This window comes from Lynx rufus, unplaced genomic scaffold, assembly GCF_022079265.1.
Source record: "Lynx rufus isolate CCGP_SWC_20201006 ecotype Redwood Valley unplaced genomic scaffold, mLynRuf1.p SCAF_9, whole genome shotgun sequence".
Classification (NCBI taxonomy): domain Eukaryota; kingdom Metazoa; phylum Chordata; class Mammalia; order Carnivora; family Felidae; genus Lynx; species Lynx rufus.
In genome coordinates, this window is record NW_025814897.1 from 105,251,434 (window position 1) to 105,265,905 (window position 14,472).

General features: G+C 58.2%; 1 protein-coding gene across 2 annotated transcripts; it reads left to right on the forward strand.

Annotated features, from left to right (window-relative positions):
* The first annotated feature begins 73 nt into the window (after positions 1-73).
* Positions 74-14,036, forward strand: ZP1 (zona pellucida glycoprotein 1). 2 transcript variants are annotated; one of them, XM_047070743.1, is made up of 12 exons: positions 6,236-6,616; positions 7,883-8,004; positions 8,227-8,539; positions 8,707-8,850; positions 9,963-10,150; positions 10,230-10,327; positions 11,581-11,708; positions 11,791-11,980; positions 12,074-12,218; positions 13,313-13,394; positions 13,503-13,622; positions 13,826-14,036. In XM_047070743.1, the coding sequence occupies exons 1-12, from the start codon at positions 6,379-6,381 to the stop codon at positions 13,978-13,980; spliced, it is 1,923 nt and encodes a 640-aa protein (XP_046926699.1). In that variant the 5' UTR covers positions 6,236-6,378; the 3' UTR covers positions 13,981-14,036. The 2 variants fall into 2 exon arrangements, 1 of the variants encoding a protein (XP_046926699.1); XR_006960559.1 differs by lacking the exons at positions 6,236-6,616; positions 7,883-8,004; positions 8,227-8,539; ... (7 more) ...; positions 13,503-13,622; positions 13,826-14,036 and adding exons at positions 74-154; positions 3,174-4,391.
* The last annotated feature ends 436 nt before the right edge of the window (positions 14,037-14,472 follow it).

A 14,472-nucleotide genomic window follows, 5' to 3' on the forward strand; every position in this document is an offset into this window, starting at 1 on the left:
TACAGGAATCTTCCGCTTAGACACAGGCTTAATTTCAGGGCCTGGAGCTTCACGAACTTGCTGAGAGCCTGCGATCCTGAGTGAAGAATGTATAAAATACCAGGACCGTGTGATGGGGATAGTATTTCTCGCTGCAGCCCAAGGTGGCAGATCGGTAAGAGCCTTGATTATCCAAAATATGAGCGCTGGGAGGCGTCCTTTCCTGTAGGTCACAGGGGGCTTAGTCTTAGAGGCAAGTGCCTACAGCCCTCCCAAGAAAATAGGCAGGTGCCTCCATTCTGCTTCGGGGAAAGGAGCACCCACCCCACCCCTGCCCTGCTGACCCATGAACATCCTCTAAGGTCATGCAGTGGAGGGTGGTGGGTAAGCTCAGGGACTCTGGGGCCCGACCGCCTGTGTTTGGATCCGGCACTGCCACTCCCTGGCATGTGACTTGGGCAAGTAACTTCACGGCAGTAGAATTTTTACAAAGGACTCCTGCCCAGCCCCTTCCCCAAAGTGCAGAAGTCGGTGCACAAATTGCTTTGGGGGCTAAAAAAGAATCCCCCCCTTCATCCCCCTCCCTCCCCACTGGATCTCTGCCCTCCCTTGCCCCCTTGTGCAGTGAACATCTTGCACAATCTCTCAGGGCAGCCCCGCTAAGGGGCTTCGTACCTGAAATCTTCATTCCTCAGACCTTTCCCCCAACCCTTGTTTCCAAGTGGCTCATCTCCCAACCCTCCTCCCTGAGGACAACTTAAAAGCTGCTAAAACAAACAAAAAAGTACTCCAGATGAACAGGGCCCTAAGGCATTTTCTAAAGAAGGAGGCAGTGACGTTTGTCCCCGTGGGGCCCCTCGGCTGCACTCCCACGGTGGAGACAGACCTCTGGGAACGTATTCCCAGAGCCCGTGTGCCACCCACAGTCTCTACGTGTACAATGCTGGGGTGCGACGAGCCTCCTCCCGGCTGGTTGCAGGAACCAACAGCCTGTGTCTGCTCCTCTGAGAGCAAGCCTCGGGAGCAGAGGGGGCCTGGGGTGGGGTCTTGCTGGCTGGAAGCAGAGGACAGGAGCCTCCAGCGACCAAGCGTCAAGAGCACAGGCTGGGGGCCTCAGTCAGTTAAGGGTCCAACTTCAGCTCAGGTCATGATCTTGCGATTCGTAAGTTCGAGCCCCGACTCCAGCTCTGTGCTGACGGCTCAGAGCCTGGAACCTGCTTCAGATTCTCTCTCTGCCTCTCCCCCACTCACTCTCTCTCTCTCTCTCTCTCTGTCTCTCTCAAAAATAAACATTAAAGAAAAAATTTAAAAAAAGAAAGAGTGCCAAGGGTCCTCACGGAGAGCAGGGTCCGGAGGAGGGTGACCCAGGCCTTTGGCAAGGGCCTGAAATAAATAGCAGAGACCAGTAATGTGCAGCTGAGTGTACATCTCCCAGAGGGCTTGTTGAACCCAGGACGCTGGGCCTTACCCCAGAGCGTCCGGTCCAGCAGGTTGCATTTCCATCAGGTGCCCCAAGAGATGCCGGGGCTGCTGGTTCAGGGGGACCACAGAGATCGCTGACCCACTGGAAAGGAGAATCACGGTCCTTGGGGTCTGGTATTAGCCGAGGGCCTTCCGTGACCTCCCTCCCTCCTGCTTCGAGGATCAGAGGAAATAATGAGCCAACTGCTCAGCTCACGGCCCCCACGGGGCAGATATGCACAAACCAGCTGCCATTTAGTTATTTTCAGTGCCGTGTGCTTTTATCTCAGTCTCTTCCTGACTCCAGACAGATTGCATTTGCCTTTCCCACTCACGTATTGGCTGAGAACCTCATTCTGGAAGCAACTGAAGGCCACACCGTAAGCGGTGAACCACAAGATCTCTGTGAAAGAGAAGTCAAGCCCTGTGCTCCAGCGACCGTCAAAGTCGGTATTGTTATTACCTGCTGTGGCTGCGTTCCCCGTTTCCAGGGCTTTCGCCGCAGACCTATTTTTTGAGGGGTCACCACCCAACCCACTACCGATAGCACTAGCTAACATTTATGGGGTACCCACTACGTGTCAGGCACCCCGCTCGGCACTTCGCATGTATCGGTCGGGAGAGGCCCCGTCCTCTCGTGGCACCCTCCTTCTGTCCCTGGCTTTCATGAGCAGGAGAGACAGGACGGAGAACTCAGTGAGCCCGTCTGGCTCACGGCACCCCAGCGAGGTTGATCTGTATCTTTTTCTTTTTTTTTAAGTTTATTTCTTTATTTTGAGAGAGAGAGAGAAAGAGAGCACAAGCAGGGAAGGGGCAGAGAGAGAAGGAGAAAGAATCCCAAGCCGGCTCCAGGCTCTGAGTGGTCAGTGCAGAACCCAACGCGGGGCTCGATCTCACAAACTGTGAGACCATGACCTGAGCCGAAACCGAGAGTCGGACGCTTAGCCGACTGGGCCACCCAGGCGCCCCTAGGTGGATCTTATTCTTAATTCCATTTTACAGATTAAGTAAGTGAAGCCCCGTTTTAAAAAATGAAATGTAAAACGGTAAGAAGAAAATAGAATGGTAAGAAGAGATGAGCAAACTGAGGTTTAGAAAGAGGCCAAGTGGGAAGCCGAAATCCCAAGTCTGGTCACTCTGATCTGACCCTCTTTCCTCCGCAGTAAGAACAGTGGTGGCTTTTATTGCCACTGTGTTCAAGTGATGCAGGCTTTGCTCTCAATGCTGCACGTGGGTCTTTTCATTTCACCTTCACGGCCAGCCTACGAGTTAGGTAGTTATTGGCCCCATTACACAGATGAGGAAATCAAGGCAACACGGTCTCCAATGGGTGAGCAGAGGAGCTGACATCCTTCCCAGGCTGATGAGCTGTGGTGCCCGTGAGCCTTTGCAAGAATTGGAATCCTAACCAAGGGTTCAGGGCTCCCCCTCTCCAGGACAGCTTGACACAACTTTTCCAAAGGCATCCTTCCGCCCTCGGCCGTGAGGAAGCTCCCTTGCTCTTTTCCTGCGTTTCCAGGGTCTCGGGGGACACATTGCCTTCGTGTGCAGGGACCTTTCTGTATATCAGATTCCATCCCTACCGTAATCATTCCCATTTCTACTTTACTGGTGTGAGCAGGTCCCTTTGCCCCTGAGCAGTGAGCACAGGACAGAATCCAGGTTCTCCGCTCCTCTGGCGGGGGTTGGGGGGGGGGGGGTTTCTCCACCACCTGAGCCCTGTTTCCTCGCAGGGAGACCGCTCTGTTATGGCAGAAAAGCAGATACACGTGGAAGGAATGATGGAGCCAGGAAACCACCGCACCCGTGGGTGACTGTTTGCTAAGGAGCAAGGTGGTCACATACCCAGTCTCAAGGTGTCTCCTATGTTCAAAGAGAAACAGTAACTTGACCGCAGAGGCACCTGGCAGACCGCATCCCACCCAAGTGTTCGGATTTATATCAGCAGCGATAGGACAAACCAGTATGACGAGCCTCCTGAGAGAATGCCCTGAGGACACAATGTCACTTCTAGGCTATTCCTGCCCTTTACAGGCTGAATTGTTCCCCCACCCCCCCATTCGTATGTGGAAGCCCAACCCCCCAGCACCTTGGAATGTGGCTGTATTTGGAGACAGGGCCTTTAGGGGGTGATTAAGTTAAAATAAGCCTATGAGGGTGGGCTCTAATCCAGTCTGACTGGTGTCCTTATAAGAGGAGGAAATCTGGACCCACAGAGAGCCAAGAGAAGACCACATGAGGACACGGCGAGGAGGCAGCCATCGGCAAGCCAAGGAGAGCGGCTGCAGGAGAAACCAGACCTGCCAACACCTTGGCCTTGGACTTCCAACCTCCAGAACTGTGAGAGAATAAATTTCTATTGTTGAAGCCGCCTACGTGGCTATATTTTGTGACAGCAGACCCGGCAAACTAATACACCGCCAAAAATGCATAGCCTGGATCTAAGCAGGAGGACACGCCAGACAGAGCCGAGGGAGGGCCATCCTGTAAAGAAACTGGCCTGTACTCCTCAAAACATCAAGGGTATGAAGAACAAAGAATCACGGACTGTGCCAGGTTGGGAAAGCCTAAAGAAGCACCATCTGGGTCTCGTAGTCGAGGAAAAACAAACTTTGCCCTTTGCTATAAAAGTCACGATTAGGACAGTTGGGGAGCTGAGTAAGGTTTGTACGTGAGACACTGGTGTTATGCCAGTGTTGATCTGGTTTGGATCATTTTCCTTGTGTTTTAGGAAGTACCGTCTGCAGTGTTTGGGGGTAAAGGAGGACCATCTGCAACCAGCTCTCAGATGAGAAGGGAGAAAGTGTGGACGTGGGTGTCTGTGTACATAACAGAAAGAGCTAAGAGGAAGAGCTAAAACAAACGTGAAGAGACACAACGTTGAAAAATAAAGTGTGGGGCGCCTGGGTGGCGCAGTCAGTTAAGCGTCCGACTTCAGCCAGGTCACGATCTCGCGGTCCGTGAGTTCGAGCCCCGCGTCGGGCTCTGGGCTGATGGCTCGGAGCCTGGAGCCTGTTTCCGATTCTGTGTCTCCCTCTCTCTCTGCCCCTCCCCCGTTCATGCTCTGTCTCTCTCTGTCCCAAAAATAAATAAAAACGTTGAAAAAAAAAGAAAGAAAAAGAAAGTGCAACTGAGTACGTTTTAAACGTCCCCTTGGCTTTCTGCGACCGTTCATGAATCCGGCAACATCCAGTCTAACAGGAAGGCGCCCTGAGGAGCCGTCCAAAAAGACTTTTCTAGGCAGAAGGGAGCGAGGGCTCGTGTTCACCAGAAGCGGGGCTTGAGCTCACCTGATGTGGGACTCGAACTCACAAACCATGAGATCATGCCCTATACCAAAGTCAGATGCTTAACTGACTGAGCCACCCAGGCACCCCCTTTTGTCTTGTTTTTAACAACAGCTAACATTCAAGGAATCTACGTGAAGGGTATAGGGAGATTCTTTTCAGTAAGTCTGAAATGCTTTCAAACTAACTTTAAAGGCCTCCCTTGTCCTTCAGGAAAAACCCCCCTCACCAGCCCCGCCCCCTCCAGGGGCCCAGAAGTCCACGTTTGCAGCCCTATGCCTTCATCTCCCCCAATTCCCTCTGCCTCAACACAGTACCCCCGCCACCATCCCCTGTGCCCCCCACACTTCTGACCACCCCTACCCCGGCCTGGCCCATCCCTTAACCCGCTCTGTACCCCGGGTGACCCACCGAGCTTCCCCCACGTAAACTCTCGTCGCGGCAGACCTCGTCACCGCCAAGCGCTAAGTCGTGACCACAGAGAACTTGTCCCGCCCGTTCTTCGTCGCCGTCCGTCTTTCTGTCCGCACTGCGAGGTTGGATTATCATCCCCAATTCACAAGCCGGAAAAGGAAGCAGAGAAAAGTGACGTGGCCCGGCTACAAAGAAGCCGGGGCTGGGTTGGAGCCTGACTCTTAAGGACCGAGCCACCACGCGCCAGCTGCCGTGGCCCACGCTCAGCGGCATTGGCTAAGGCTGGTGGGGCCGGGGCGAGGCGCTCCCCTGACATGAGGACGGCGGTAATGAGGCTTTGGGACAGCCTGGCACGTGGGGAGCCCTGCCACCTGTGAGCCAGTCTGCTTGTGGTTGTTAATAGACTTTACTTCTCTGAACTGCCCAGGATTTAGCACAGAGGTCCCAGGTTCCCCGTACCCAGGGCCCTGTACAGTTACCGTCTCACATTGGGGCAGTACGTTTATTGGTTGACGAACCACTGTCGATCCACTGTTACGAACCTAAGTCCATTTCCTTGGCCTCTACCTAACGTCCTTGTTCTGCGCCAGGATCCCATCCAGGAGGCCCCGTTATATTTATTGTCCATCCTTGTTATTTTCCGTTAGTAACAGCCACGGTCCCATTGATGTCCTGACCCTCAGGACAGCCCCGTGAGGGGCCACTAGTCTGTTTACCAACCTGTCCGCCCACCATCCATCTGCACACTCTTAGGGCAGGGGCAGTGTCTCGGCCTCTGGGGCCTGCACAGCCGTCCGAGGGCCCGGTTAGTAAATTAACCCAGCCTGCTGCCCGCCCCCACGGCCCCCGCAGCTCTCGGTGGCCCGGAGGCCCCAGTGCAGACAGGAGGCCCTGGAGAGCCAGACTGGGCAGGGAAGGGATGATGAGGGACTTGGAACCACCCCCTCCGCCTGCCTGCAGCCTCAACCGTACCAGAAGATTCCCTCCTCCCCACCTCCCAGCCAGGATCACTCAGCGGAGCCAGCATCAACCCCCAGCTGGAAGGCAGGAAGTCAGGGTGAGGGGCAATTTTCAGAGCACCTTCAGGGCCCGGGCCTGGGAGGGTGCCTTCTTTGGCCTTCAGAGAGGGAATTTCACCAGAGCCCCTGGTGGCCAGGCTCCTCCAGGTGGGCCCCCTTTGCCCCTAGAAGTTTCCAGTCACCACCTCCCCCATATAAGGCCTGGGCGTCACCGGGCCATGAGTGAGGGGATCGTTATGGTGGCCGTGGTGTATCTGGCGACAAGAGCCTCGGCCATGGTCTGGGATGGCTGCTTGGCATTGCTGCTGCTGCTGGTGGCCACTCTGGGGCAGGGGCAGCGGCCGCACCCTGAGCCTGGTCTCCGGGGCCTGCGGCACAGCTCTGACTGTGGGATCAAGGGCATGCAGCTGCTGGTGTTCCCCCGGCCGGGCCAGACCGTCCGCTTCAAGGTCGTAGGTGAGCATGGCCGGACGCAGGTCCCCACCTCCCGTGCAGCAGGACGAGGAGAGGCCCCTCGGCCCCCACTCTGTCACCACACTGGGGAGGGGGAGGAGGAGGGAGGAAGGTGAGTTGCCAGCCTCAGTTTCCCTGGTCACCCAGGGCCTCTTTTCCCACGGCGAGTGTTCACGACCATCTTGCTGAGAGGCAGGTGTTGGTTTCACTAGGGCCCAGGCTCTGCGTCGGTGACCACGGTCAGCTGATGCCCAGGCTGCTGGCCCCCAGGCCCCTCCGAGGGGCAGGGCCCCGGTGGTTGTGGCCTGGTACGGAGAAAACGGGAGTGGGTTTTGAGGGGGGATTTGAATCTGCAGCTTCTCAACTTTGTGTTCTTGAACAACTGACCTGACCTCTCTGAACCCCTGTTTCCTTAACTGTAAGATGGGAACGGTGACCCCAGCCTCGCCATGTGCCCTGAACAGGAGTTCAGGGGTCATGCCCGCCCCTGAGGGGTGCCCTGGTGCTCTGGGTGGGCAAGGTGGGTGGACACCCAGCAGGTGTTCCCCCCCCATGACTGCAACGGCCAGTGAACCTGGCAGACAGGTCACAAGATCCCAGTTCCAAATCCTTCTGCCCCTCATTGTGTGCAGCTGAGAAGACTCACACTCAGCGCCTCAGCCACAGAACGGGGATCCCTGACTTTACAAGAACAGGTCTAAAATCCCCAGCCCAGGGGCACCCGGGTGGCTCAGTCAGTAAAGCGACTGCGGCTCAGGTCATGATCTCACGGTTTGTGGGTTCGAGCCCGGCATCGGGCTCTGTGCTGACAGCTCAGAGCCTAGAGCCTGCTTCCGATTCTGTCTCTCTCTCTCTCTCTCTCTCTCTCTCTCTCTCTCTGTGCCCCCACTCACATTCTATCTCTCTCAAGAATAAAGAAACCTTAAAAAAAACTTTTTAAAATAAATACCCAGCCTGCTGCCTGGGACTGTACTAACCTTTTCTCCTCCAAGTTTTCATTCCTGCTTGCCGTCCAGTACTGTTAACGGGGAACCACAGCGGGAAGGATCCTAAGACCAGCTGAAGCTATTCCCTTACAGATGGGCAAACTGAGACCAGAGGGGAGGGGCCTGGCCAAGAACACACCGGCAGCGAGTCGCCAAGCTAAGGCTGAAGCTGGGGTCTCCCGCTCCCGAGTGGGGTTTTCTCAGCGGTCACCAACAGCCCCAGGCTTCACCCTTCCGCACTGCTGGCCCTCCCAAACTTCCATCCCTGTCTCCCCTGCCTCAGATGAATTTGGGAACCAATTCGAGGTCCACAACTGCTCTGTCTGCTACCACTGGGTCACCGCCAGGCCCCTGGGACCCGCCGTCTTCTCTGCTGACTACAGAGGTTGCCACGTGCTGGAGAAGGTAGGGATCGCTGCTGAGCTCGGGGCAGGCCCCACGGCTGGGAGCCAGCTTGACCTCACACAAGCCCGAGAGGGAGCTCGGGATCGCTGTGCTGGTCATGCCCGCCTGTGGGCTGGTGACCGGGGCTAGCCCACAAATCCAGCTCCCTGCCTGACGCCCTCCTCTGCCTGGGAGGCCCGGTGGCCTCACCTAGCTGCTCTCTGGTCACCTTCTCACCTGCAGGACGGGCGCTTCCACCTGAGGGTGTTCGTAGAAGCCGTGCTGCGAGACGGTCGAGTTGACGCGGCAGGAGAGGTCACCCTGATCTGTCCTAAACCTGGCCACACCTGGACTCCGGAGTCCCACCTGGCCTCACGCACAGGCTTCTCCCTGCCTACCCCTCATACCCGGCCCCTCCGCCCCACCCAGGAGCACAGCTTCACCCGTCCGACCCCTGCCCTGCTACCCCTTAGACCTGGACCCACCCGTCCCACCCTGACTCCGCCCCCGTGGGACATCTTGGAACACTGGGGGGTTGACGAGCCCCTTCACCCAGGTACGTAGGACTTCTCCGTGCGTGTACTGTGTCTGGGCCTTCTGGAGCAGCGAACTGCCTGTTCGCCCTTGACTGGGCTCAGGAAGCCAGCTGCCTCTGTTTCCCTTGGAAGTCTCCTGCCCAGTGTGGCCCTTTCTTGTGTCCTCACCGTTCTGTCCCCTCCCCAGGGGCACCTCTGACCTGGGAGCAGTGCCAGGTGCCCTCTGGGCACATCCCCTGTGTGGTGAGAAGAGGTTCGAAGGAAGCCTGTCAGAAGGCTGGCTGCTGCTATGACAATAGCAGAGCGGTTCCCTGTTACTATGGCAACACAGGTAGGCCTTTCTACACCTGAAACCGGAAGCCATGAGGACGGGAGGGCTTCCTCCCCTGCCCCTCCCCCAACACTGCAACTGCTTCACACCTAGTCCCTAGGAGAGCCCGAGCCCCCGAATGGAGAATGGGCCACAGACGGGACCTTTAGATGGGGGGACCACAGGTCCCAGCTTGCCTGATAACCATTGTCCCAAGGAACTAGTAGCAGATCTATTTTTTTTTTTTAACGTTTATTTATTTTTGAGAGACAGCGCAAGCAGGGGAGGGGCAGAGCAAGAGGGAGACACAGAATCCGAAGCAGGCTCCACGCTCCGAGCTGTCAGCACAGAGCCCGACGCGGGGCTCGAACCCACGAACCATGAGATCATGACCTGAGCCGAAGTCAGACACTTAACCGACTGAGCCACCCAGGCGCCCCCCTCATAGATCTGTCTTTGCAAGTATCCCTACCTTTTAGATCTAAAACATTCCAGTTTAGGGGCGCCTGGGTGGCGCAGTCGGTTAGGCGTCCGACTTCAGCCAGGTCACGATCTCGCGGTCTGTGAGTTCGAGCCCCGCGTCGGGCTCTGGGCTGACAGCTCGGAGCCTGGAGCCTGTTTCCGATTCTGTGTCTCCCTCTCTGCCCCTCCCCCGTTCATGCTCTGTCTCTCTCTGTCCCAAAAATAAATAAACGTTGAAAAAAAAAATTAAAAAAAAAAAAAATAAATAAAAAAATAAATAAAAAAATAAATAAAAAAAAAAAATAAAACATTCCAGTTTACTTTTTTAAGTTTATTTAAGTAATCGCCACAACCCAACGTGGGCCTTGAACTCCTGACTCTAAGATAGAGTCCCATGTTCGTCCAGCTGAGCCAGACACCCCTAGGGCATCCCAGTTCAGATGACAAACTCAACAGTGCCCCTACTTTCGTAGTTTATTTCCATGCACGAGAAAATCTGGGTCTGTAAAGGGTTTGCTCAAGCCAACACAGGCACAGAGAGTAAGAGAAGGCAGGTCTCCCGACTCCCAGGGCAACACCTAAGTACTGTCTCCCAGCCCACCCCCCACGTCTGCCGCACAGACACTAACTCCGAGGTCCTGGTCGGCCTCTTTGATCTGCCTTCGTCCTAGCAACTGTCCAGTGCTTCAGAAACGGCCATTTCGTCCTGGTGGTGTCCCAAGAAACAGCCTTGGCACATGGGATCACGCTGGCCAATATCCACGTGGCCTATGCCCCCACCAGCTGCTCCCCGACTCAGGACACGGGGTCCTTCGTGGTCTTCCAATTCCCTCTGACCCACTGTGGGACCACCGTCCAGGTAGGAGTGGGGCCATGGCCTGGTGCCCAGGACCTCCCCCCTGGGAGGGCCTCACCCAGCTGTCCTTCCTCTCCCACAGGTGGTTGGCAACCAGCTCCTCTATGAGAACCAGCTGGTGTCAGACATCGACGTCCGAATGGGGCCACGGGGCTCCATCACACGGGATGGCGCGTTCCGGTGAGGGCAGCCTTTCTTGCACAGGCTGGGCTGTGGGCTTGGGTGTGAGGGGAGCACGGGTGAGCTCAGGATGGGCTCCTGTCCATGCTGTTCCCTGCTGTGTGATCTCAGGAGAGCCCCTGGGCTCCTCCCAGCCTCCCCCACCAGCCCCAGGGTCCTCAGCAGCACTTGCCTTTTTTCCTCCAAGAACTAAGCTCAGAAGCTAAGCTGCAGGCATCCTCGTCGAGGCCCCTAGAAAAAGCGGAGGCCGTGAGTGTGGCTGTTGCTACCTCCCCATTTCCGAGGTCACAAAGCCACAGATGAGGCAGAAGATACCTGGGGGGGGGGGGAACTCTTGGAGGGTGTGCTGGGGTGGAGGGAGGAGCAGAGGGTTACCTCTTGTTGAAATGGGCCCCTGGGACCTGCAGGCTCCGGTGGCAGAACGAGCCCGGGAGGCCAGGGTGGGCACCCCGAGGGAGCTGGGCTTGTCACACCTGCCCTTGAACTTATGGGGCCAATACATCTGTGCATAAAATCCTGTGCTTGGCACAGAGCGGAAGCCCAGGTGTCTTTCTCTCCACCCCACCCGCCCTGAGGGCCAGGGAAGGGTGCTGGTGTGAGGGTCCAAGTGTCTTTTGCTTTAAAATTCTAAGTGCCTCTACAGGCCAGGGGGTAGTTGGGGGTGGGGATAGATCGGCTGTGCTGTAGACCCTTGGGTTCACAAGTGGTGGGAGCTAGTCGGAACCCAGCAGGGCTCCAGGGATTCCCAGAGGAAGGGGGCCGTGAGGGGGAACAGCTGTAGCCGGTGGGAATAGGCAGGTGGTCAGACAGGGTCTGCAGCTCGAGCGCGCGGGTCTCGCTCTCAGAAGTAAAGGGAGAGCGCCTAGGAGCTGGAGGTGAAGGTGGGTGGGGTAGGGTGGGGTCCGCTTCCCTAGCGGAACACCAGGGGGCCGGACGTGGGCCCCCCACTGGGAGCGTGTGGTGTCACTTAGGCCAGAGAGAGACCCCAGTCCCCAGGGCCCACCATCTACCACTGCAAGAACAGTGGTGACACTGGGGCGCTATCTGTGACCAGCTTGTGCTGTCCTGGGCAGGTGAGTGGGGCGGGGGGCGCAGGGCCCCCTAGCGGCTTGCTCGGTGGGGGTCCGGCCACCCTGCTGGGCCGCGCACCCTGGTTGTTGCATCCACGTAGCTGGCGGCTGGTTTACTAAGTGAGCAGGCCATGCTGACGCTGGGTCTTCTTTCCACCCCGTGCTGTCGCACTTGGACTTCAGGCTTCACGTGCGCTGCACCGTCAACGCCAGTGACTTCCTGCCGCTCCAGGCGTCTATCTTCCCACCCCCCTCGCCGGCCCCCGTGATCCAGTCCGGCCCCCTGCGGTTCCAGCTGCGGATTGCCACGGGTACAGTCCCCGGAGCCCTCCTCTTCCTGCCCCGTGTCCCCACGCACAGCCCTCCAAGGCTCACGAGTCCCTCGCCCGGCAGATGAGACTTTCCGCTCCTTCTACGAGGAGGGGGACTACCCCATCGTGAGGCTGCTCCGTGAGCCTGTGTCCGTGGAGGTCCGGCTCCTGGACAGGACAGACCCCGGTCTGGTCCTGCTGCTGCACCAGTGCTGGGCCACTCCCAGTGTCAGCCCCTTCCAGCAGCCTCAGTGGCCCATCCTGTCAGAGGGGTGAGCGGCAGTGGGGGCTGGGGCTGCCCTGGGGGCTCCCTCCATCCCCCTCCCTGGTCCCTCTGCGGCTTCCTTGGCCTCTTTCCTTCTCAGGTGTCCTTTCGACGGTGACAGCTACAGGACCCGAATGGTAGCCTCAGACGGGGCAGGGCTGTCCTTCCCATCACACCACCAGCGCTTTACTGTCACCACCTTCGCCCTCCTGGACCCTGACTCCCAGAGGGCCCTCAGGGGACAGGTGAGAAGTGCCTCGGAATGCCTGCTCCCCGAATGTGCCGTGGGATAAGCTGGTCCCCAAAGTCCTCCAGCACCCCGCAAGCTATGGGTCCCCGGAGGTCCCCAGACGGGGCTTCGTGGAGGGTGGTGAGCCAGGTCCTGGCCACCTCCAGACCACTCAAGAGGGAGGAAGGGAAACCCAGAGTATGGATGCCACCAACCCTAAATCTGCACCCTGTTCACGGTGTTCTAGAGTGACTTTGCTTCTGACTCTAGAAAGCATGCGTTTCAATTCTGCTTGGAATGTTTATAATCTCTCAACTTCTCCGGGAGGTAAATGGGTCCACTTAGGGCATATTTAGGTTTTCTGCAGAATGCACAAGTGGCCCCGTAGGCCCTAGGCTTCCATGGAACTTGTTCTACTGAAAGATGCCCTCACAAGACTACATACAGCCAACTCTGGATCTCGAAGCAGCCGCACGTTACTAGCCCAGGTGCAGACAGACGTCGCCGGTTAGCACTGTGAGGGTGGCTTCATTCTCCTCTTTACCACCTGCCTCTCGGGAGCCAAGAGCCTCTCGCCTGCTGGATGAAGGCGCATCTGCTGGCTGGGCCTCCGGGGGCTGGCTCAGCTCCGCTCCGCTCCTCCGGCTTCTTCTCCTCCTCCTGGGAGCTGCCCCTGGCTTTGTTTCTGGAAGCGGGGATAGCCCGTCCCCCGGCTGCCTGGCAGAGCCCCACCTCCTCGGAGGCCAGCACTGCTGGGGGGGGGGGACTCAGCAGTCGGGGCCACACTGGAGAAGCTGAGGGCTGGGGCCAACTCCCAGGCCGAGCTGCCTGCCCGCAAGGAACCCGGCTGCAGACTTGGGCCACCGGGAAGGAGGGGAGGCACAGGTTCCAAATTAGGAAACAACGGTTCTGGCGCTGACCCTCAGCAGGCGAGGCCGTGGTTTTGGTCTTGGTCTACCCAGCCGGACCTCAGCCCGCCTGGCGGCCGGACAGCTGGCAGCAGTGTGGACTCCGCCGAGGCCCTGGATTCTGGGTGCTTCCTAGGTCTGGTGCTTCCTGCCCGTGGCTCCAAGCCGGCCCGTGCTCTTGACCGTGTTCTCCTCCCACCAGGTTTACTTCTTCTGCCACTCCTCTGCCTGTTCCCCCTCGGGGCTGGAGACGTGCTCGACCACGTGCAGCTCTAGGCCCGCTAGTGAGTCCGGGGCGGGGCGGAGGGGCGGTCTTCGTTCTTCTGGCCGCAGGCCCGTTCCTGGCTTCTGGGCCAGAGACCGGCCCACGATGCCACCCCTCCCCCGCCCAGGACAGCGACGATCCTACACTCCGCACGGCGAGGCCACCAGGCCGCAGAACCTCGTGAGCTCTCCAGGGCCAGTGGACTTTGAGGATTCCTCCGGGCAGGAGCCTCCGCTGGGGCCCACAGGTACCGGCAGGCGTGTTGCTGGGGGGGACGCTCGGCCACAGTGCAGGCGGGAAAGGGTGTGACAGCACTGGGGGCAGGGAACTGAGCAGACCGGCTACCTGAGGGGGGGGGTGGGAGGGCAGCCTCAGCTCCGCTGGTGGGTGGAGACGGTCGGAGGCACCTCGCTCAGCCCCGCAAGCCTTCAAACCCCTTCTCTCCCGCAGGCTCCCCCAGGAACGCTAACCAGAGGCCTCTCCTCTGGGTGGTCCTTCTGCTGGTGGCTGTGGCCCTGGTCCTTGGGGTCGGGGTTTTCGCGGGCCTGAGCCAAGCCAAGCCCAGAAGCTCCAGGAGGGCGACAGAGGGCAACTGGGCTCAATAAAGCACCATGTCCAGCCTGCCCAGCGGGTGTGGAAAGCTATTCGTGGCGACTAGAAAGATTCGGTCTCAGAAGCGTGTTCCTTCGTGTCAGGTCTGTCGTGTCAGAACCGTGACCTCTTCGACAAATACTTAATACGGGCCGCACCCTGGGCAGAGTCCGGCGTCTCCCAAGGCTGATTCGGGAGACTTTGCCTTTCAGCAAGGAGAGCCGGCATTCCTGAGAGAACCAGATAAGCGAGGGTAGAGGAGGGTACAATACAGCAGAGTCCGAGCCCCAGTAGGTAGGAATGGGGAGCCCCGAGGGTGAAATGGCCCGTGAAGGCCTGACCCCGTCGCCCAGACGTGGGAGTTCTGACTTTCTCACAGTATGCTGCTCAGCTCCCCGTGGGGAAGGGGCACCCAGAGCTCCTGGGGCCTTGAAGGAACTCTTCAGTCTTGCTCTGAGCCTCAGCTTCCCGCTAAAGGATGCTGGGGCCCGCCAGCCTCCCTCTCC